This window comes from Ursus maritimus, unplaced genomic scaffold (genome assembly GCF_017311325.1).
Source record: "Ursus maritimus isolate PB19 unplaced genomic scaffold, ASM1731132v1 scaffold_2, whole genome shotgun sequence".
Classification (NCBI taxonomy): Eukaryota; Metazoa; Chordata; class Mammalia; order Carnivora; family Ursidae; genus Ursus; species Ursus maritimus.
Window position 1 is genome coordinate 75,391,912 of NW_024424452.1, and position 23,353 is coordinate 75,415,264.

The window sequence follows — 23,353 nt, forward strand, 5'->3', positions numbered from 1 at the left end:
GAACCTCAAGCAAACTGCCCTCTGAGCACGGAGCTCAATCCCAAACCCAGGAGATCATGACCTGAGCCAAAATCACGAGCTGGACATTTAACCAACTGAGCCACCCAGGTGCCCCCAAAGTTTTAATTAAGCCAAAGAATGATACCAAAAAAAAAAAAATTTCAGCAATACCAGTGCTAGAAATGTTCTCTGGGCTTTTGCACAGGCAACCATGGGGAAGAGAGTGGCCATCGTTGGAGCTGGCATCAGTGGCTTGGCCTCCATCAGAAGCTGTCTGGAAGAGGGGCTGGAGCCCACCTGCTTTGAGAAGAGTGATGACATTGGGGGCCTTTGGAAATTCTCAGTGAGTGGGACATCACTGCTGCAGACCAGGAAGTGAGGTGTGAAGTATGTGAGAACACATTGCTGGAGCACAGCCTCCAAATCAGCTTCCATGAAGTTATAACCCCTCCTAGGATAGAATCTACAAAACACAGCATCGAGAGCAGGTTGGAAAGTAAGTTTCTTGCCCACTTCAGAAGTAAATGAGATAGTGGGCTAGCTTCGAAGGTCTCTGTGTACATAATTCACCCCTGGTAAACCATTAATAGTTAAGCCACTTCTGGGAACAAAGTCCAAGGGCAAGTATTGATTAGGTTCATGTAATGTAACTACATGAGTTACTCATTTAAAAAACAGGGTTGTTGGGGCGCCTGGGTGGCACAGTGGTTAAGCGTCTGCCTTCGGCTCAGGGCGTGATCCTGGCGTTGTGGGATCGAGCCCCACATCAGGCTCCTCTGCTATGAGCCTGCTTCTTCCTCTCCCACTCCCCCTGCTTGTGTTCCCTCTCTCGCTGGCTGTCTCTATCTCTGTCGAATAAATAAATAAAATCTTTAAAAAAAAAAAAAACCAGGGTTGTTCCCATTCTTTTGTTGAGGTTACCAAAGGTCTACTTAATGATTCAGACCACAGGTTTTAAGGCTTCAGGTGCTGTTTGGCCTTGGAAAAACCATATAATTAATGAGACCGCTACGGGAGGAACCAAGAACAAGGTGCACTAATTCAAAGTTCTTCAATGCCCTTTTGTCTCTGTGCATTCATAATAAGAACTCTGTCAGCAAACATGCCTCTATGCAACCACTAAATCACTTCCTCTGTTGCCTGACAACCACATCAGCAGCTGTGAGGGCTTTCCTGCACCCCAGCTGCCTCGTCGTCTCCAACCTTAGGAACACTGCATGGCTAAGCCCACTCCATCTGTCGTCGTCGTCTTCTTCTTCTTCCTCTTCCTCCTCCTCCTCTTCTTCTTCTTCTTCTTCTTCTTCTTCTTCTTCTTCTTCTTCTTCTTCTGATAGACCATTCATATATGCAAATTTAGAAGCAATAACCCTTTCTCAGCTACTATTTCCTCCTCAAGTGCAAAATTAGTATTAGGTTTTATACCCCAATAAAAAGATTGCATTTAAGGAGACAGTGTCTCTGGCAACTCTTTCAATATTATAAAGATATGAGAATTATTCTTATTAATATAGCTATTTTCTGGACTCCAAAGAATTCTTGAAATGCTCAGCATCTTGTATGATGTTACAGAGCCTAGAATACATTGCTGAAATGTGCTGACAGGGCTTCCGACGAGCACCCTGTTGATTCTTAGGGCTATTCTAGTGAGCACTTTCTATATACCTAACACTTTTTCCCATGTAATTAAATCTTTACAATAATCCTATAAGGTAGGTATGAGTTTTTCCCTTTTATAAATGAATCTGAAGCTTAAAAAGAAAAGGGAAAAATGGTAAATAGTTGGTAAATGATAAAGACAAGATCTTGATTCAAGCTGGCCTGTTTCTCCAGCCTGAATGCTTACCCGCTTGGTAAACTGCTGGGTGCCATTGCAATAAGTGGCTTATTGAACTGGCAGGATTTCCACAGGAATCTTAACCAGTCTTCGTATTCAAACTTACTTTACGAAACATTGCTGAAGATAGGCACTGCCAGTACAGCTTTGAGAACAGCTACATCCTTGCTGCTCAGGGAAGACTTTGACATTTGAACCTGGCATCATAGAATTGATGATGTCCTCACCTGCACACATATGCTTCTCTTCGAGAAAAAGATGGAATACTCCAGAGGATGGAACTGCAGGCCCAGAGGCTGAAGCCTTGAGATACAGAAGATTATTCCTAGGCCTGGAAACCTAATGATATTTACCCTACTGGATTTCAAAATTGGGACTGTTAACTCCTTTCTTCCTTCCATTCTCTCCCTTTTGGAATGGGAACATCTGTAACTGGTACCCAATGCCTGTCTCATTGCTGTACTTTAGTAGAAGAGAATTTGTTTTCTTCACAGGTCCACAGGTGGAGAGGCATTTTGGCCCAGACAGATCATACCTGGAGTCTCATCCGTACCTGATTTAGATCTTTAGGTGATACAATTTGGGACTTCTGAGATGATGATGTATAGATGAGATTCAGGACTTGATCTGATGCTGCAATGGATTGAGACTTTGGGGTGATGAGATGGGGTGAATGTATTTTGCATGTGGGAAAGATGTGAATACGGGCCAGTGACTGTGGTAGGCTGAACAATTGAACAATGGTCCCCCCAAAGGTACCAGGTCCTAATCCCTGGAACTTGCAAATGTTTCTAATAAGTAAGCTAAGATATGATTAAGTTAAGAATCTTGAGATGGTGAAATTATTCTGGATTATCTGGGTGGGCTAAAAATGCTATAGCATATATGCTTATAAGAAGGAAGCAAAGGGAGACTTGACACCCACAGATAGAAGGGGAAAGATAATGTGATCACTTCAGCAGAAAGAGAGATTCGAAGATGCTATGCTTTGACCTCCATCTTCAAGATGGAGGAAGAGGCCATTAGCCAAGGAATGCAGGTGGGCTCTGGGCACTGAAAAGGCCAAGGAATGCTGGCATCCACCAGAAGCTGGAAGGGACAGGAATGAATTTTCCCCTAGACCCTCTGGAATGAACACAGCCCTGAGAACACCTTGATTTCAGCCCAGTGATACTGATTTCCGACTACTGGCCTCTGGAATTCTTAGAGAATAGATTCCTGCTGTTTTAAGCCATCAAGTGTTGGTAACTTACTACAGTACACAGGAAACTAATACACTGGTTGGTTATTCAGAGTTTCCTAATTACCTTCCTCTGTGAGAGGGTCCACACTGCAGGTTGTGGCATCACTTCCTGTGTTTCTCAAATACTAGCAGGAACCTACCGCTGTGTGCCTAGAATTTACATTATAGGATTATATTATGAAATCCTGTTAATTTTGTATTTTCATTACCTTTGGTTTCAAAGGTCAGCATTTTACGTTCTCTCAGCATTTTCCACCTTTAAGAGGTTATCCAAACTTTTCTTAAGTATGAAAAAATAAAGGTGCAGCTCATTCAAGTTTTTGTGGCTGTTTCCTGTAGCACCTCCCTATGCCCTTCTAGTTCTCATTTGTAACACTGATCTGAAGCCAGAGTGATGTATTTCTCTCACCTGCCTTGATCACTGAGAAAATAAAGTATTTTAGGACTAGGTCACAGGCCAAAGAGAAATGTCTTTCTTTCTCAGGAGATCCCTGAACAATACATCAGTAAATTGTCTGGATTTGGGCCTGAAATTTCATGAATAAAGGCTCTTTTTTCTGGGCACACAACCCTTTGTTCACTTCCCCTGATTTTATTCCATTCTTTGGATCAATGTTTTTTAACGTGTAGTCCCTACCAACCTTTCTAACCTCACCAAAAGCTACAAATCACAAAATTACTAGACAAAAGTCAATCGTTTTTATATATTTTAGAGTTAGCAAACTGGCTCTTTTTATACTGCAGCTAATCTATTTTATCTATACAGTTTTTAAGATTTTAATCTAATATTTTAAAACGATGATATTTTACATAAAAATCTAGAGATCTGTCTTCTTTTGAAAAATCAGAAAATCAGGCAACACTGGATCTCCCCGTACAGTAATAACTGGCCTCTTTTAAACTAAATTTAAATTCCCTGTTTCACTGTATTCATTTTTGGCCTGCTTCACTCATTTCTTGTAACTTCCTCTGCACCTATAGAATTTGTTTTGACTGATGCTGTGTACAAACTGCAATCCCTTAAATTATATGGAACAAAAGTCACAACCATTTGCAAAATTTTTCATCTCCTTCTTCATATAGTTTTATGATCTTTTTTGTTTGAACAAACCTTCACATTTATATTATTATAACCAAGTAAATACTGGTCACTGCTGAGCCACTTAGTGGATTCGATTACATTTTCTTCCTTGAACAACTTTTGTTTTCACTGGAGTTAATAATTGCCTTGTATCCTTTGTTTAACCTTACAAATACTATCTCTAATTCATCCCCCAGGCTCTCCCACGGAATTATGATTCTCTTCTCAATATGTTTAAACATATTGGCTGGTCCATCAGCTTAATTCTTCTTTAAACTGTCTCTTAAAAATAGTTCTTCTGCTTGTCTTCCTTCTCTAGTCAAGGCTGCATCACTGTTGCCTGGATAACCCTGTTTTCTGGAGCCTTTATTGTCCTGCTGTTTAGTTTATTCTCTCCTTCTAGTAGTGTACCTCCTCCAGTGGTTCTCTGAGAAGTTATACATGTGAAATACAAGACTGTAGACCTTGAACATCTTGTGATATCATTATCGGATTCCCATTTGATTAGACTAAGGCTTAGCTTTGGGCTTTCTTAGGTCTGTTATGTTAGTTGTCAGTCATCTATGTTCAATCTTCTAATATGTTTTTTTGTTTATTTATTCTTACTTTTTCCTCTTTTTTTTTCCTTGTGGGTTCATACCTCTGATACTTTTACAGTCGTTTTAGTAACGTTTTGGGTGAAAAAGAGTTAAATGCGTCTACATAATTGGTCATATTTAATCAGAAGCTTGGATTACTTTTGTAATCAGAAAAGAATAAATCTACTTCCATAAATAAGCAGGGTTTGGCTCTTTGTTGACCACTCCCTCCAAAAAATTATATTTAAAATGCAAGTATTGACTCCATAGCCATGCTTTTATGAACTCTCTACCTGACCAACTTAGAAGAGTCAGTCTATAAACATAGCCTCTGAGATGCACTATATAACACTGAGTAGGAAGAGTAAGATGTCCCCGATTAAGTTTAAAAAAAAAAAAAAGAGCTGGTCACAAATGATGTATTTAATTATGCTGCAACTCCTTTCTCAGTAATCACGGCCTTTTGGGGGACTAAGAAAAACTGAAGACCAATCAGCTCAACATTTCTAGGGAGACTGATTATCCTGGAGCAGCCAAAGTTGCAAAACTACCTCAAACCTGTCTCAAAGGTTTGCATCATTTTTACTTTATGAAACTCCTCCCTTGGTGTAATATTACATAATTTTCCCCAACTTGGCTGCTCTAATACCTCACCTTTGCCCTTGTATTAGTTTTCTATTGCTGCGTAACTAATCACTGCAAACTTACCAACTCATAACCACACCCATTTATCATTCTCAGTCACGTAGGTCAGAAGCACAGCGTAGTTCAGTGGGTTTCTCTGCGTAGGGCCGGGCTCTTATCTAGAGGCCTTGGAGAAGAATCTGCTTCCAAGTTCATACAGGGTGGTGGCTGAATGCAGTTTCTTGCTGATGTTAGGCTAAGGTCTTTGTTTCCTTGCTGGCTATAAACTGGGGATTCCTGTCTCATCTTCTTTCATCTTCTCCTTAGGAGTTCTTGATATTTCATTATGCTTTTTATCCATAAATACATACTAGACTACTAATGCTCAGGTCAATCTTTTATGTCTAGCACAAATAGGACAACAGATAAATATCCAAAATTACATGGGGAGAAGCCTAAAAGCATTCCAAGACAAGAGAAGTACCCCCAGTTGGCACAGCTTAATCTCCAAGTCTCTTTTGGATCAATGCTCAGTCTTTCAGATCCCCCCAACCCCTGAATTTTTCCAAGATTGTATCTGAACTTATGGAGAAAAAGTACTGAAGTGACCTTAGAGTTTCTCAAATTCAAACACAGATCCTGGGAATGTTCTCTGGCACCTCTAGTCTTTTGGTGTCCCCGTTTTGTTTGGTTATCATTCATGCTCATCCTTTAGGAATCTTTTTTTAATATATTTAAATGTTTTTTAATTATATTATGTTAGTCACCATACAGTACATCCCTGGTTTCTGATGTAAAGTTCGATGATTCATTAGTTGCGTATAACACCCAGTGCACCATGCAATACGTGCCCTCCTTACTACCCATCACCGGTCTATCCCATTCCCCCAACCCCCTCCCCTCTGAAGCCCTCAGTTTGTTTCTCATAGTCCATAGTCTCTCATGCTTCATTCCCCCTTCTGATTACCCCCCCTTCTTTATCCCTTTCTTCCCCTACCGATCTTCCTAGTTCTTATGTTCCATAGATGAGAGAAATCATATGATAATTGTCTTTCTCTGCTTGACTTATTTCACTTAGCATTATCTCCTCCAGTGCCGTCTATGTTGCAGCAAATGTTGAGAACTCGTTCTTTCTGATAGCTGAGTAATATTCCATTGTATATATGGACCACAACTTCTTAATCCAGTCATCTGTTAAGGGCATCTCGGTTCCTTTCATGATTTAGCTATTGTGGACAATGCTGCTATGAACATTGGGGTGCATATGGCCCTTCTCTTCACTATGTCTGTATCTTTGGGGTAAATACCCAGTAGTGCAATGGCTGGGTCATAGGGTAGCTCAATTTTTAACTTTTTAAGGGACCTCCACACTGTTTTCCAGAGTGGCTGTACCAACTTGCATTCCCACCAACAATGTAGGAGGGATCCCCTTTCTCCACATCCTCTCCAACAATTGTTGTTTCTTGCCTTGTCTATTTTTGCCATTCTAACTGGCGTTAAGGTGGTATCTCAGTGTGGTTTTGATTTGAATTTCCTTGATGGCTAATGATTTTGAACATTTTTTCATGTGTCTGTTAGCCATTTGTATGTCTTCATTGGAAAAGTGTCTGTTCATATCTTCTGCCCATTTTTTGATTTGTTTATTTGTTTCTCGTGTATTGAGTTTGAGAAGTTCTTTGTAGATCTTGGATACCAGTTCTTTATCTGTAGTGTCATTTGCAAATATCTTCTCCCATTCCGTGGGCTGCCTCTTAGTTTTTTTGGCTGTTTCCTTGGCTGTGCAGAAACTTTTAATCTTGATGAAGTCCCATAAATTCATTTTATCTTTTGTTTCTCTTGCCTTTGGAGATGTGTCATGAAAAAGGTTGCTTTGGCCGATGTCGTAGAGGTTGCTGCCTATGTTCTCCTCTAGGATTTTGATGGATTCCTGTCTCACATCGAGGTCTTTCATCCATTTGGAGTTTATCTTTGTGTATGGTGTGAGAGAGTGGTCAAGTTTCATTCTTTTGCATGTAGCTGTCCAATTTTCCCAGCACCATTTATTGAAGAGACTGTCTTTTTCCCACCGGATGTTTTTTCCTGCTTTATCAAAGATTAGTTGCCCAAAGAGCCGAGGGTCCATTTCTGGGTTCTCTATTCTGTTCCATTGGTCTATGTGCCTGTTTTTGTGCCAGTACCATGCTGTCTTTGTGATCACAGCTTTGTAGTACAGCTCGAAATCCGGCATTGTGATGCCCCCAGCTTTGTTTTCCCTTTTCAACAGTTTTCCGATCCATGAGCATGGAATATTTTTCCATCTTTTTGTGTCTTCCTCAATGTCTTTCGAGAGTGATTCATAGTTTCTAGAATATAGATCCTTTAGGAATCTTAAATTGAAGACAGCAATTGATGAACTTGGAGACTGTCCTCTCTTAGCTTAGTTAAAGGCCAATGGACCTTGACAGTTAGACCCCATTTGCCTCCCATGAGCATATCAGATGAACCTCCCCAAGATCCAGTTTTCCCATGGAGTTCCTGAACCAAGTAGCCTACTTCACAGCTCTCTCCTAAAATGCCTCTTAGCCCCCTCCATGGCAACTCTCTGGTAGACTACCTGCTATGAGTCTCAGATAATTTCTGCATCCCTGTTGGGAGCAAATGGGAACTCCTTGCTTTGCTCAAGCTGAATGGGTTCAAGAGAGCTAAACTAAGATCCTACTTCTTCCTAATCACTGTTACTTGACTTTTCTGTGTCAGCCTCCCCTACCTAGTTTGGTCCACCGGGAGTCTTTCAGGTAAGTGATATCTTACCAAAATCTCAAATGTAAAAAAGAAGCCCCTCTGCCCTCAGTGTTCCCCTCAATTTTACATGAGGTATGTTAATCTTGAAATTCCAGCCCAAAGAATAAGCTTTAAGACGTAGATGATTTACCACCACCCTCTTTCCTCCCTCTATTCCCCTTTCTCCTACCCAACACTCCAAACTTCAACCTTCCATTTCCTTTAAACCACTGCATTTCAGACTAAAAATTGTGACCTATTAGTGTGCTATGAAATAAATTAATGAATCAATCTGCATTTTTAAATGGAATGGATAGAAAATATCAGAATGCAACTCAAGTAGTTAGATATGATTTATTCATAATACTTTTGTTGTGTGTGTGTGTACTGTGTTACAATATAAAATATATTACTAGCTATAGGTTGTGGTCAAAACTTTTGAAAAACACTATTATAAACATAATCTAAGTTGTCTCTGCTTTAAGTACATAAGAAAATATTATGGTCTAATTCACCAGAACTACCTCATGATGTGTTAAAGGAGTTTTTTTTTTTTTTATTGTGGTAAATACACCACAGTAAATGTTTACACCACAGTAAAACACTATTATAAACATAATCTAAGTTGTCTCTGCTTTAAGTACATAAGAAAATATTATGGTCTAATTCACCAGAACTACCTCATGATGTGTTAAAGGAGTTTTTTTTTTTTTTATTGTGGTAAATACACCACAGTAAACATTTACCATTTAACCTTCTTAAAGTGTACAGTTCTGTGGCATTAAGTTTATGCACATTGTTGTACAATTATACCATCATCCATGGTCAGAACATTTTTCAATCTTCCCAAACTAAAACTCTGCCAATTAGACAATAACTCCCCTTCCTCCTTCTTCTCAGCCCCAGGCAACCACCATTCTTTCTGTCTCTATGAATTTGATAACTCTGGGTTTCTCATATAAGTGGAATCATACAGTATTTGTCCTTTTGTGACTGGCTCATTTCACTTAGCATAATGTCCTAAAAGTTAATCCATATCATAAAGAAGGAATTTTCTTTCTTTAATTCTATTTATATATTCCTAAAAAGGCATGATGAAATTCAAAATTTGTTTCCCTTAGAAACGATGTTAAGGAAGATACATTCTTCCATGTTCTAAGTTCCTTTGATCAGCATCAAATTGTTTAATTAAAGTTAATTTATTCTTCATCTTACTGAATTTCCTTATGGATAAAGGTGAGTGATAATTATTTGGAACTGGCACTGACCATGGTAAGTGTACCCATTTACAAACTTTCTTCCACTTGAAATTGTAAATTTACAGGACCATGCAGAGGAAGGCAGAGCTAGCATTTACCAGTCTGTCTTTACCAACTCTTCCAAAGAGATGATGTGTTTCCCAGACTTCCCATATCCTGATGACTTCCCCAATTTTATGCACAACAGCAAGCTCCAGGAATATATCACTGTATTTTCCAAAGAAAAGAAGCTCCTGAAATACATACAATTTAAGGTAAGATGCTATCAAAAGATTAGTTTTAGGCATAACTGTGAGGAATTTTATATTTATTAGCAAATTCTTATTTGTTCCTTTCAGTATTTCTTCTTTATTTGTCAACATTTTTAACAGTGTGGTCTCCCTGACCCTAGATTTAGAGAATACGTTGGAAATTTACAAAATACCACCTACAGTTCTTTGACCAAAATGCCACTAACTTAGAAATCAATAAAAAATAAATAAATGTAAAACAGCCATAAATTCAAAACTCTTTTTTTCTGAGCAATTTATGGCTCAAAGAAGAAATTGCAATGGAAATTTCGATATTTAGATCTGAATGATAACTTAAATTCTACATATCAATACTTGTGGGAAGCATAAAGACCAAAATTTTCATGAAAATTATAAGCTTAAATACTTATTTAGAAAAATAAGAGAGTTTCAAAAACTAATAAGATAAAGAAATTAGGAAAAGAAAAGCAGAATAAACCTAAGGAACATAGAATGAACCAGAAACCCAAAGAACATAGAATGAACAAGATAATAAAAAGAAATTAGAAATAAAAAAAATCATATTAAGAAGATAGAAAGTTCATCCTTTGAAAAGGAAAAATTAGGCAAATAGCTGAAAGTTTGAGGAAAAAGGAACAAAGATACAAATAAATAATATTAGAAATGAAAAAATGGATAAAACTTATGTGGATGAAACAGGAAATGTAACAAGAATGCTATAAAACTGTTTGCCAAATAATATTTAAATTGGTTAAATTTAAAATCTTTTTTTAAACTTGCCAAAATTCACACAAAAAGAAGTAAAATGCCTGAATAGTCCTTTGATAACTTAGAGTTCTTTTGACTCGGAAACTAAAATTTTTCCCATTAAGAAAAGATCCCATAGGGGCGCCTGGGTGGCACAGTGGTTAAGCATCTGCCTTCGGCTCAGGGCATGATCCTGGCATTATGGGATCGAGCCCCACATCAGGCTCCTCTGCTATGAGCCTGCTTCTTCCTCTCCCACTCCCCCTGCTTGTGTTCCCTCTCTCGCTGGCTGTCTCTATCTCTGTCAAATAAATAAATAAAATCTTTAATAAAAAAGAAAAGAAAAGATCCCAAAGGTAATTCCAAATTTGCAAAAAACAAATTATTTCAATATTTTATAAACTCCAGATACTAAAAAATAAAGTATGACTTCCAAACTTATTTTATGACATTATAACCTTGACATCAAAAGCAAGCAAAAATAATAGGAAATAGGAAAATTACAGACATATTTCCCTCATGAAAATTAGTGAGAAAAACTTCAAAAATAAATCCAACAAAATATTTTTAAAAATTAACTATCTTCATTGAGGCTAAGGATACAGAATATCTCAATATTATGAATTATAAATATGTAAGTCAGTGCAAAACCCTGTCACAGGAAGCAAACAATACATTTACCAAATTCTGAAAAGGCATTAAATAAAATTTAACATCCATTTCTACCTAAAAGAAAGACAAAAGAAAAGAAAAAAAGAAAATAAATTCTCAAGAAAGGAATTTTCTTGATCTATAGAAACATATAAATATTATCTTAAATCTGCACTGCTCAATACGGTAGCCACTAGCCAAAAATTGAGATGTGCTGTAAGCATAAAGTATACACTGCATCTCAAAGTCTTATTATAAAAAAGAATATAGTATATTTATTAATAATTTTTATTTTGGTTACTTGTTAAAACAATGATATATCAGATACATTATGTTAAATTATACTTCTTTTTCTATTTTTATTTTTATTTTTTTTTTTAAGATTTTATTTATTTGACAGAGATAGAGACAGCCAGCGAGAGAGGGAACACAAGCAGGGGGAGTGGGAGAGGAAGAAGCAGGCTCATAGCTGAAGAGCCTGATGTGGGCCCGATCCCAGAACGCCGGGATCACGCCCCTGAGCCAAAGGCAGGCGCTAACCGCTTACCACCCAGGGCCCCCTCTTTTTCTATTTTTAATGTGACTACTAGAAAATTTTAAATTATATATGTCGCCTCTATTATATTGTTATGATAGTACTGCACTAAAGGTGCAGAGTTAGAGTCATTTCCTTTAAAATCCAGAACAAGACAAGGATTCCTATTATTACTGCTTCTTTTCAATAATCTCAAGACATTTAAGAGACAGGATGGTAAGTAAAGAAAAATAAATAAAAGGAATGAAAACAAACAAACAAAAGTAACATTCATCACAGAATATGACTTCTACATGGAAAACCCAAAAGAATCTAGAGACAAATTAACTAGATTTAATAACAACATAAAAACATTAGGACAAGGTGGTGGTATATAAGATCAAGATATAAAAATCCAAATGCATTTCTGTAAGCCAGCAGCAAAAACAGAAACTATAGCTCAAAAGGAACCACTTACCATAGCATAAATAAATGAATAATCCCAGAGTTATTCTAAATAAATGATATGCAAGATTATGGATTCATCAGTGCTTGTTTTACTATATTTCATAAGTAACAGGCATTATACAGATATGTGTACATGTATTGTTTAATAAGTATGAAATGCTATTCGTAATAAAGTTTATAAGAACAATTCTTACCAGATAGAGGTCCTCTTCCCAACACAATCAGAAAAATTGAAAAAATATTTTTGATGAGGGAGCATACCAATCAACAGGCAGCTGTTTGGCTGTGAATAAATACTTATTGATAATCTAATCCAGTGCTACTCAGCATATGGGCCAAATAGCATCAATATCTCCTGGGAGCTCATTAGAAATTCAGATTTTCATGTCCTATGCCAGATCTACTGACTCAACATCTGGGACTGTGGCCTGGGAATCTATACTTCTACAGGCTTTCCAGGTAATCCTTATGCACACTAAATTTGAGAACTCATTCTCTGAATACAGACAATATCTTTCATTTTAAGACAATAATATTAAAAAATAAAATAGCTAAAAAGATACGTTAGCAAGTAGTTATTACTACAAAAATGATATGCCACCAGATTACTTAGTAGATGTGGTATATGCCGCCTGTAAGCTATGCTTGAATTCCGTGAGCTGAAGGCAGATGCTTAAGTGACTGAGCCACCCAGGTGCCCTCATTATATGTAGCTTAATCATGGACTAAGTATTTTTCCTAAGCCACTGTTAGGGATTTTTTCCTGTACTATTTGATCAAGTTGGTGCCAAATCTACCTGTTAGCATAAAAAAGGCTATCATTCTGTGTTTCTTTTAGACACTTGTATCTGGTATAAATAAACGTCCTGATTTCTCAGTCACCAGCCAATGGGATGTTACCATTGAAAGGGATGGTAAAAAAGAATCAGTTGTTTTCGATGCTGTATTGATTTGTTCTGGACACCACGTATACCCCAACCTACCAAAAGAGTCTTTTCCAGGTAAGGCTGAAATTTAGTCTGCTATCCACACATCTGGCATGAATGAATATCTTGATAATGTCTTTTTTAATATATATAAAAGTACAGATTGAATTAAAATATGCTTCTATCATATATAATATATGTGGAGTATTAAAGTTCCATGTTATTGTGACTGCATTCACCCACAAGTCTTTTACAGCAGTTTTTTAAAATGGAAACCAAATGATTCCTATGTTTTCCACTCTTCGCTCAGGACTAAAACTATTTAAAGGTAAATGCTTCCACAGCCGGGAGTATAAGGAACCAGGAATATTCAAGGGGAAGCGAGTCCTGGTGATTGGTCTGGGGAATTCAGGCTGTGATATTGCCACAGAATTCAGCCACACAGCTGAACAGGTACCGTGTCTCGGGTACTCAGGAACTACCTTTAAAGGAACAGAGACAGTTACCATTTGAAAGGTGTGGTAAGAAACTAGGGAGGGGGTAATGGTGCACAGGGTTCTTGATGGGAAGACTAAGCAGTGTTTCATACATTTCAGGTTCTCTCCACAGCAGGTAAGAATTTTTTCTTTTTATATTTGTTTATTTGCGAGGGAGTGAGGGGAGGGGCAGAGGGAGAGGTAGAGAATATCAAGCAGAATCCCTGCTGAGCGGGTGCCGCACATGGGGCTGGATCCCACAACCCTGAGATCATGACCTGAGCCAAAATCAAGAGTCCAACTGGCTGAACCACCCAGGCACCCCAAAAGGTGAGGTTTTAAATAGTTTGGTATGACAAAGGCGGAATATCAGCAAGGAGTGATGTCAATCTTTTTCAGGACATTTGGTGTCTAATGTGTCTGATCAATTCCTCCGAAACTAGTGTGGATTTAGGGTTAAGATTATGACTCTGGCACTCTTGAGTTGAATCTGTTAATCCCTCTGAATGTCAGTTTTCTCATAACGATAAATAAAACAGTCAAAAATAGAACCTACTTTTTGAGCTTGGTAAGGAGTCAAAGCATTTAAATATGATTTCAGCAACATAGAGTTTTATATTCACTCATTCATCCATTTGGTCATCCCATAGTTATTTGTTGAGAGTCTATTATGTGCCAAGCACTGGCTTGGGTGCTGGAGAGAAAGTGGAGAACAAAACAGACATGATGTCCACCCCGAATCCAGAGTCTAGTGTAGCAAATGGGTATCAAATAAGTCAATGAACAAATAAAATTGAAAATTGTGGAAAGTGCTAGTGAAAAAAAAGAAAAAGCATGCTGTAAGAGTAGATAATAAGAGTGACCTGCCTCAGACAAGGAAGTGGGGAAGGCCCTTTCCAGCTGATGACATTTAAGCTGAGAGCTTCAAGTTGAGAAAAGGGTTCAGTGTCAGAAGAGGACTCCAGGAAGAAGGTCTTGAAGCAGGAAGAAGCTGAGGGTCTCAAGAAACTGAGAAAAGACCGCTTTGCTGCAACACATTGGGTCTGAAAAAGAATGGTATGAGGAGGGATTGGAGAGGAAATGGAGAAGAGGTGAAACAGGGCCCATAAGGAGATGGGAAGGAGTTTGAACAAACATTACCTACTAGCTTTGGAAGATTCCTTAGGGACTGACTGCCCAGAAGCCCACAGACAGGAATTGTATCTCTAGAGGCTATGCCTACTGATGTCGCACTGGGCATCCCCAGTATAGGTCCATTTTAAGTGATGGTTTTACAATCAGTGAAGCAAGGAGATCATGAAAGGACAAATGGCATAAAAATACAGTCCTGTTTACCTGTTCACAGCACTATACTAGACAGCATGGAGACACAACTCAACTCTGTGCCCCCCCCTTCAAGGAATTTAAAATCTACTTGGGAAAATAACACATTGATATGATATAAATTAAACATAACCTCCAGAGCTAAGTACAAAGTCTAACAATAGTACAAGAGCTGCCATCGGCACAAAGGATGCACAGGTGATTCGGGAACTAATGTCTGATGATGAAACTGCGGGCCTCACAAAGGGGTAGACCTGAACCAGTCCTTGAAGGATATTTATGAATCATATGGTGAAGAGAATGGCATACACGAAGGTGCGGAGACAGGAGTGAGAACGGCATATTCACTATTGTGGTTCATCTTGCTGGCACAGAGATATGTAACAATAACGGTTTGTGTAACGCATTATGGTACTCCGGTGCCTGCATGTAAATGTGCTCCTTTGAAGGTGGAAAGAAAGTAGACTGGGTTTTATTATGCCCATTTTACGGAAAAGATAACTGGGGACTAGAGATGTCAATTGTCTTCTTGAAAGTCATAGAGGAAATTAATGGAGTGTTAGAGATCTGGTTCCAAGGAACAGAGTAACTATAGGAATTGAGAGAGGAAAGAAAGATTGGAATCAGGTTATGTCATATCCTTTAAGGAATTGAACGACAGGCTAAAGAATTTGAATTTCTTTATAAATACTGGTAAACCATTTCAGCTTCTTGAGCGAACGAAAGATATGATGAAGCCACAGTTTTTAAGAGATTCATCCATTAGTTGTATATATGATAAATTAGAGGAAAGAAAGACCAATTTCAGAGGCTCTCAACAGATTGATCCTCCAGTCTCTCCTTCTTTGCTTGGCTTCCCTTATAAAACATGCTTTGAAATGGCATTATATATAAAAATTATTTTTAAAAAGTTCCTGAAAACCTATACCATTAGGGAGTATCATGATAGAAAGGGAGGAAAGGAACACATTCTCCATGACAGGCAATGGTGGTCCTACTGCATCGTAAGTACACTGCATTAAATCTCACACAGATTTGAAGTGGCGGGTACGTATTATCTCCATCTTACCAATAAGGGAATTGAATATTAGAGAAGTTAAAAGAATTTTCCTTAAATCACATAATTAGTAAGTAGCAGAGCCAGGATTTGAAACTATGGTTCTCTGATGCCAAATTTCTTGCCTTCTTTTGGGATGGGGAAAGGCATTTTAAGTCAAAATGCCTTTTTGGGGGGTCATAATTGCTTGATGATAAACAATGATCATTACATTAGCACTAGAGGAAATGTGATGAGACTTCAGTTATTGGTCACCTCCACCAGAGAAGATGACAGGATGGTTGGTCCTAAGATGCAGACTGGGGTGCAGGAAGTTTATTTGGGAGTGCTCTCTGGATGAATACCTCTGAGGCAAGGGAAGGAAGTTTCCCTCTACTCTACTCTGAAGCTATCCTTCTGGATTGTCCCAAGGTGGAGTGAGAGATCGGACCTTAATATCCCTGCATCAAACAGACCCTGAAAACAGGGAATCCAGAAAGAGAAAAAGACTTGGGGTAAGACGCCCCCTTTCAACCAAAGCAACTCTCAAAGAGGGCTAACAGCTGGGGGCTGCCTTCTGGCAACACTCCCAGTAGCCGGTGTAATCCATTCCAAAAGTCAGATCTGAAGGACATACCACAGCCCCCACTACAAATGGTCACTACTTTAATGGTTAAATTGATTTTTTTTTTTAAGGTCATCATCAGTTCCAGAAGTGGCTCCTGGGTGATGAGCAGGGTCTGGGATGATGGCTATCCATGGGACATGGTGTTTGTCACTCGATTTGAATCCTTCCTCAAGAACAACTTGCCGACAGCCACCTCTGACTGGTGATACATGAAACAAATGAATAAAGGTTCAAACATGAGAACTATGGCTTGATGCCTTTAAATGGGTAATGCAGAGTTCAATATGATATGCCTGCTAGCTTTGGTTTCAGTGTCAACAACTCACAATGTGTGTTGTAACTCCCAAACCATCTGAAATAATATTAGTGAAATAACCACACCTCACATTTCAGAGGATGAAGAGCTGCCAAAAATCAGAGTGATTTCCTGTTTCACAAGACTCTTTACCAGATTGTACAGCTGGAAAGTCATATAATAAATCAGAAATTAGTCCCTCAAGCAAAGATAATAATAGGTAACATGTTTTAAGCACTTAGTGTGACTCGGCAAGGCTCTGAAATGCATCATCTCATTTTATCTTCACAACAACTATGAGGAGGTCTCTATTCTAATCCCCATTTTAAAGATGAGAAAACTGAGATTCAATGTAGTGAATAACTTTACCAAAGTCCCATAGCCAGAAAGTAGAAGCAATATTCAAAATGAGCCCGGATCTTCTGACTCCAGAGCCCCCCACTCTTAACCACTTTGCTCTACTGCCTCTCATTCCATGGCAAAGTTCAGTTAAGGAAAACAGGACTTGCCCCGTGCTACGTTCTCATCACCCGCCATTAACCGAAATGTGGCCACCTGCATCTTCAGCCGCCTCCTCACTCTCTGTTATAATATCCCCCTAGACGTATCCCTCAGACACATAACAAATTACTTTGACGTGTGGTGAAAAATCCAAATTATAAACGTTTACATCAAAGTTAACTTATTCAACAAATATTCATGAAGCATTATTATGTGTTAGGTCCTATGTTAAGCCCCGTGAATACAGTTGTGAAGAAAACACACAAAATCCCTGTCCTCATGAGCTTACTTTCTAGTAGTGGAAACAGGAGACAAATGGCAGAAGATCATTTGCTGATGTGTACAATGGAGAAAAGAACAAAGCAGACAGAGGTAATGGGGAGTGCTGCTAGCATCCCCAGAGGAGGCCTTACTGAGAGGGAGACTTTTAAGCAAATTCCTAAAGGAGCTGAGGAAATGAGCCAGGAAGATGTCTGGGGGAAAGTATCCAAGAGGAAACATTAGGACATTGCCTCTTCAGGGCTATGACTGGAATGTTCAATGGCCTTCTCTCCCTGGAGAAAAGGGGTTGGAGAGAATAGCAGGAGATGAAACAAAAAGACATTAAAATGGCCAGATGGCATTGAGCCTTGTAAGCCATCGTAAGGACTCTGACTTCTACTTTGAATGCAATGGGAAGCCAGAGTAAGCATCTGAGCAAGCCAGGGACAAGATCCAAGTTAATCTGAAGAAATCACTCTGGCACTGTGGTCATCATTCAGTGTATAGGTCAAGGAAGGAAGTGAAAAGACTAGTTAAGGGGCTATTGTCAAAAACCCAGATGACAGAAGTTGGTGGCCTGGACTAGGATTTGTTAGCAGCAAGTGCTCAGAAGTGGTCAGATTTGGAATATATTTTAAAGGTAAACCCAAATAGGATTTTCTGTTAGATTGGATAACAGATGTGAGAACAAGAAAGAAGTCAGAGATGCCTTCCAGAATTTTGATGTGAGCAAGGTTGCAAGGATGGAGGTGACAGTTACTGGGATGTGGAAGACCACAGGAGGAGCGAAGTTTAGTTTTAAATATATCAAAGTTGAAATACCAATTAGTCATCACTGTAGAAGAATGTTGAGCAGCCCAAGGATACACAAGACAGAAGGGAGATTGAAACCATAGGTTAAAAATATGGATTCACCAGAATGTAGGTAATACTTTAACAAATGAAACCAGATGACCTCTCTTAAAGAATGAATGTAGATGAAAACAAAGGTCTGAGGGCTGAAGTCCTGGGGTATGTCATTGTTCAGACGTCAGGAAGAGGAGGAGAATTCAGCAGGAGACACTGAAAAAGAATAGCAGGTGGGTAGGAAAGGAATCCAGAGAGAGAGAGGTGATGACCTGGAAGCAAAATGAAGACGATATTTTAAGAAGGAGGAAACCATCAACTGTGTTAAACACTGCTGGTTAGTTGAGTAAAATGAGAAGTGACAGTGGATCATTGGATCTGGCAATTTGTGGATCCTGGTGGCCTTAACAAGAGCAGTTTCAAGGTGGCAGTGGGGCCAAAAGCCTAATGGCAGAGGGTTTAAGATAAATGGCAGGTAATTCTCACAGTTGAATCCAGACATTTTCCAACCAGGATTCCAACCCATCTCATTGTCTGACTCGGTTTCATCCCTGGTAGATTCTCCCTGTGGCTTTCGCTCACAGCTCCCATAAGGAACATAAGAGCAAAGCCTTTTCCTTCAGTGTTATTCACATTCACCCCAAAGTTCAGATTTATCTGCGCTCACTAGGGATACTGCTGAACAAAAAATAATCAAAAGCTCTGCTTTTCAGACTTGCACCAACTGAAGATTCAAACTGGCCGCGCCTCCGACTTCTGGCCTGTATAAATTCCTGGCACTCCCTCCCTCACCTGACTTGTGCCTTTGTCTGCAAGGGGCTCACACCCCACCCCTATCAGAGAGCTCAACCCAGTATTACTTCGGTCTCCCAATGACCCAAGAAGGGCATAACAGTTATTGTCACTCCAGATGAGAAAGATGATGCAAGAGAAATTAAGAAATCTTAATTTAATCAAGGTTCACAGTTAATAAGAATTGAAGGGAAAAAAAAATCCAAATGCCCAGGTACTCTGATTTAGGATCTTTTCTGATACAGCTTTAACAAGGGATAGGGTCTGGGTGCTGATTCTGGGATTTGGAGCTCTGTGAAAGAGAAGAGAAAGATCACAGGAAATAGAGAAAGCATCAGCAAAAGGCAACTTGTCTGACTTCACAATATCACCTTACTTCAGTTTTGTTCTTCAACCATATTGGTGACACTCCATGGCACAAGTGAAAAAGCTTGGGTAGTTTTCTCCTTCCTTATTAATTGGTTATTAATTAATTATTATGGAGCAATAAAACAAAGAGGAAATATTACTGTTCTAGTAGTTGTCTCTATTTTCCATACAGAGCCCTGAGGAAAGAACCTGTGTTTAATGATGAACTCCCAGCTTGCATTCTATGTGGCATCGTGTCCATTAGGCCTAATGTGAGAGAATTCACTGAGACTTCAGCCATTTTTGAGGATGGGACGGTGTTTGAGGCCATCGATTATGTCATTTTTGCAACAGTCTATAGTTATGACTACCCCTTCCTTGATGAGTCCATCATTAAGAACAAAAACAATGAGGTCACCTTGTTTAAAGGCATTTTCCCTCCCAAACTGGAGAAGCCAACCATGGCAGTGATTGGTTTTGTCCAGTCCCTTGGGGCTGCCATTCCCACAGCTGACCTGCAAGCCCGCTGGGCAGTACAAGTAATAAAAGGTAAGCAGACTGAGAAGGTCATTGAAGGGGTAGAGGGATGCCAATAAGAATGCCTTTGAGTCTTTGTGAAAACGATAATCCTAATAACGAGGGGAAAATCCTAGGTCCCATCCAGTTTTGAATCTATGACTCTGTATTTTTGGCACTATTTTTTATAAGCATTTAAACATATCATGTTGGATTGTCATATGCAATAGCACAAGATATTATTCAAGAAGTATTTTGTGATTTATCACTCCTTAGAGCTGTCAACTTTTATTAAACTTGAGAACACTACAGCTTCTGGTCTTAAATGCATGACAATTTTAGAAAAGTATGATTTCAAAACTCAGTAGAATGACTTTGTTTGAAAGGTTAAGAAGAGAGTATGTTTCCGACCCAATATCCAGCCAACTTTAAATATTCAGTCATGGAAAAAAATTATGATTGCTGGAAAGGCAGTGTCATTTCTGTTCTATCTTCTTCCCTGTCATGTGTCAGATAAGAACAAGCAGTGGATTATTAGAAGCAGAATGTACTAGGAGTAGTAGATGATCAGTCTTTAAGGTAAAAGAATACTGAGTTCCTGTATGAAAAATAAATAACAACAACAACAAACTCGATTGGGGTCAGGCGAGGAAAATGGGCAGCATCCTCCAACAGAAGTTATGAGGCTCAGATTCATATTAAGGTTCGAACGCAGTTGTGTGAAGTTTCAGATCATAAGACCAAAAGTCCATGGTTATAGAAAAAAAAAAAAGGTGTCAAAGTTTAATGTGCAAAGTTTGTTTGGTCCTAGTGGTATAAAACTTCTGGAAAAGGGAGCTTAGCAGGTCTACTTCCTTTGAAGACATATGTAAGGCTTCCCCCGTCCTACCTGACTTACTGGGATTTAAATGTTCTTTTATATGGGAGGTTGGAAACTGCCACTATGTATACTGAGATACCTTTCATCACCAGGCTGTCATCAGCATCATGACAGTAGCATACATCAGTGATCCCTTTCAATCTCCTTCACTCTTTCTTCCAACACAGAGATGTGTTGCACCATGGAGCAACAGCCAGGCAGATGGTGGCATGAAACCACTCAGAAAGAAGTGAACTTAGGTTTCAGGCTCAGGGACACTGGCATTAGAGGGTCGCACACCTACTCTGTTAGGATAAGTTGTAACCTGGGCTCTGACTATAGGAAACAATGCAGAGACCCAATCAATAGAGAATTGATAGGCAAGGCAAAGACTCAGCCTTAGGGGAAATGAGTGATAAGGCAAATAATCCAATTTGGGGAATCCAAATACCAGGACAGAGGGGCCAGTTACAGGCAATCCAATGGTAGTAGCTGGTGGACTAGTGAGCATAATCACGTCCTTCTTGATCTCTCTTTCTGCCCAGGGACAGGGCAAGTTCCAAGGCTTAGAACAAGGCCATGACTACAAAGGTTGTTCAAGTGACCCTGCCTGCAAAGATTGCAGGAACAAGGAGTTAGGCAATCATTGTATGTCTTGAGCAATCGGATCTGGGATTTCTAGTCTTGTTCAAGGTGATCCCAAAATTGCCAAAGAAACCACCCTAAATGTTAAGTATCTCTGGGCTCAAAGGCATGTTTGGCATGGATTTCAGAGAAGTCTGTAAATCTATTCCAGAATGAGCCTGCAATCCTGGACAGTCCCAACCTGGATCTGGTCTCTTGGAGCTCCCCCGAGTCCTCAGTGACCTGTTCATGGTTCATATTTTCAGTCCCATCCAGAAAATGTTGGCTCTTCAGAGAGAAAATTGGGACTTTAGACTAGACTCTACAGCTTACGCATTGGAAATTCCTTTTCCTGACAAAGCAGGATAATTTAATATGAAGGTTTTTTCCTTAAATCTAAAAAAAGAGATGCTGATGTACCTTTGGCTATAAACTATTAGATAACATTTTAAAAACATAGCTGAGAGACTAGAATATAATCCTTAAAACTGATTTTAAACATTCGCTAACTGATTTAAGAGCAAAGATACAAATATAAAGAGCTATTTGCTTCCTGGTTTTTAATTATGTCGCATTTCAATTCTGAGAAAACTGGAAATGACTTGTACGTCTGTCTCAATATGATCACCTGTAGATTTGCTCAAGATTTTACTTTGCTAGGCAATGACCCGAAAAAAATGGAAATACTAATGTGATACATAAATAGTTATTAAGAAGGAAAAATTGCAGGCTGATCTTATGCCAGACTAATTTAACTATTATCATGTCTTCCCTCCCACCCTCCTTTTTTTTTTAGGAACTTGCACTTTGCCTTCTGTAACAGACATGATGAATGACATTGATAAGAAAAGGGGGAAAAAGCTCAAATGGTAAGAGCACCTATTGTAAAGAGGGTCTAGGGTTTCCATAGAAAAATCAGAATCCGTGAATACTTGTACTATTTTAGTCTTAAATGGTCCAGAGTGGGGTCATTAGGGTGACAGCTATGAGCTAAATTCATCCATTCAACAAGTATTTGTGGAGGATTTACTTTGCATCTGACACAGCGCTCAGTCCTGTTTCACCCCCCATGGCTCCTGCAATGTAATACAGAAAGAAGACCCACGAAGGACTGGAAATCAGAGGAGTTTGGCAGTGCATGAATGGGGACTTCTATTTTCCAGCCCATAAATCCTCTAAGATACAGACGATGCCTGCAAACATGCTCCAACGAGCATGACTCAGCAAATGAGAATGGTCAGAACAGAGCTCTAGTCCTACCTCTGTCACTGATTAGCTCAGTGGCCATGAACAAACTTCTTGAGTAAGAGACAATTTCCACCTGTGAATGGGGTTGCAAATGCCTTACTCAGCTGCCATGCAGTATTGGGGAATGTCCAGATGAGATCAGTATGCAGGTCTCTTGGAAAAAGCTACAAAGTGCAGAATACATAGTCCCTTACCAACACAAGGGATTGGCGTTGATTCCCTCTGATAAAAAGCTGTGAGGCATTTTCCCTGTTCTTGTTCCTGTAAGACATGTGCACAGAGCTTCGGTATCCACAGTGCTGTTTCCTCTCCCAACTCTAGGTTTGGCACCAGCGAGACCGTACAGACGGATTATATTACTTATATGAATGAACTTGCCTCCTTCATTGGGGCAAAGCCCAACATCCCATGGCTGTTTCTCACAGATCCCAAATTGGCTGTGGAGGTTTTCTTTGGCCCTTGCAGCCCATATCAGTTTAGGCTGGTGGGCCCAGGGAAGTGGCCAGGAGCCAGAAATGCCATCCTGACCCAGTGGGACCGGACCCTGAAACCCATGAAGACAAGAGCTGTCGGGAACCCTCAGAAGCCTTGCTTGCTTTGCGGTTGGGTCAGGCTGTTCATTCTCCCTGTTCTGTTCATTGCTGTTTTCTTTGCATTGATCTAA

General features: G+C 39.3%; 1 protein-coding gene across 1 annotated transcript; it reads left to right on the plus strand.

Moving 5' to 3' along the window:
- Positions 1-209: 209 nt before the first annotated feature.
- Positions 210-23,353, plus strand: LOC103667822 (dimethylaniline monooxygenase [N-oxide-forming] 3-like). The gene is given in 9 exon segments (XM_008696043.1): positions 210-343; positions 9,445-9,633; positions 12,849-13,011; positions 13,247-13,389; positions 16,468-16,621; positions 16,624-16,666; positions 19,636-19,991; positions 22,238-22,310; positions 23,011-23,353. Coding segments are annotated over 9 exon segments (1,596 nt in total). The 5' UTR covers positions 210-211.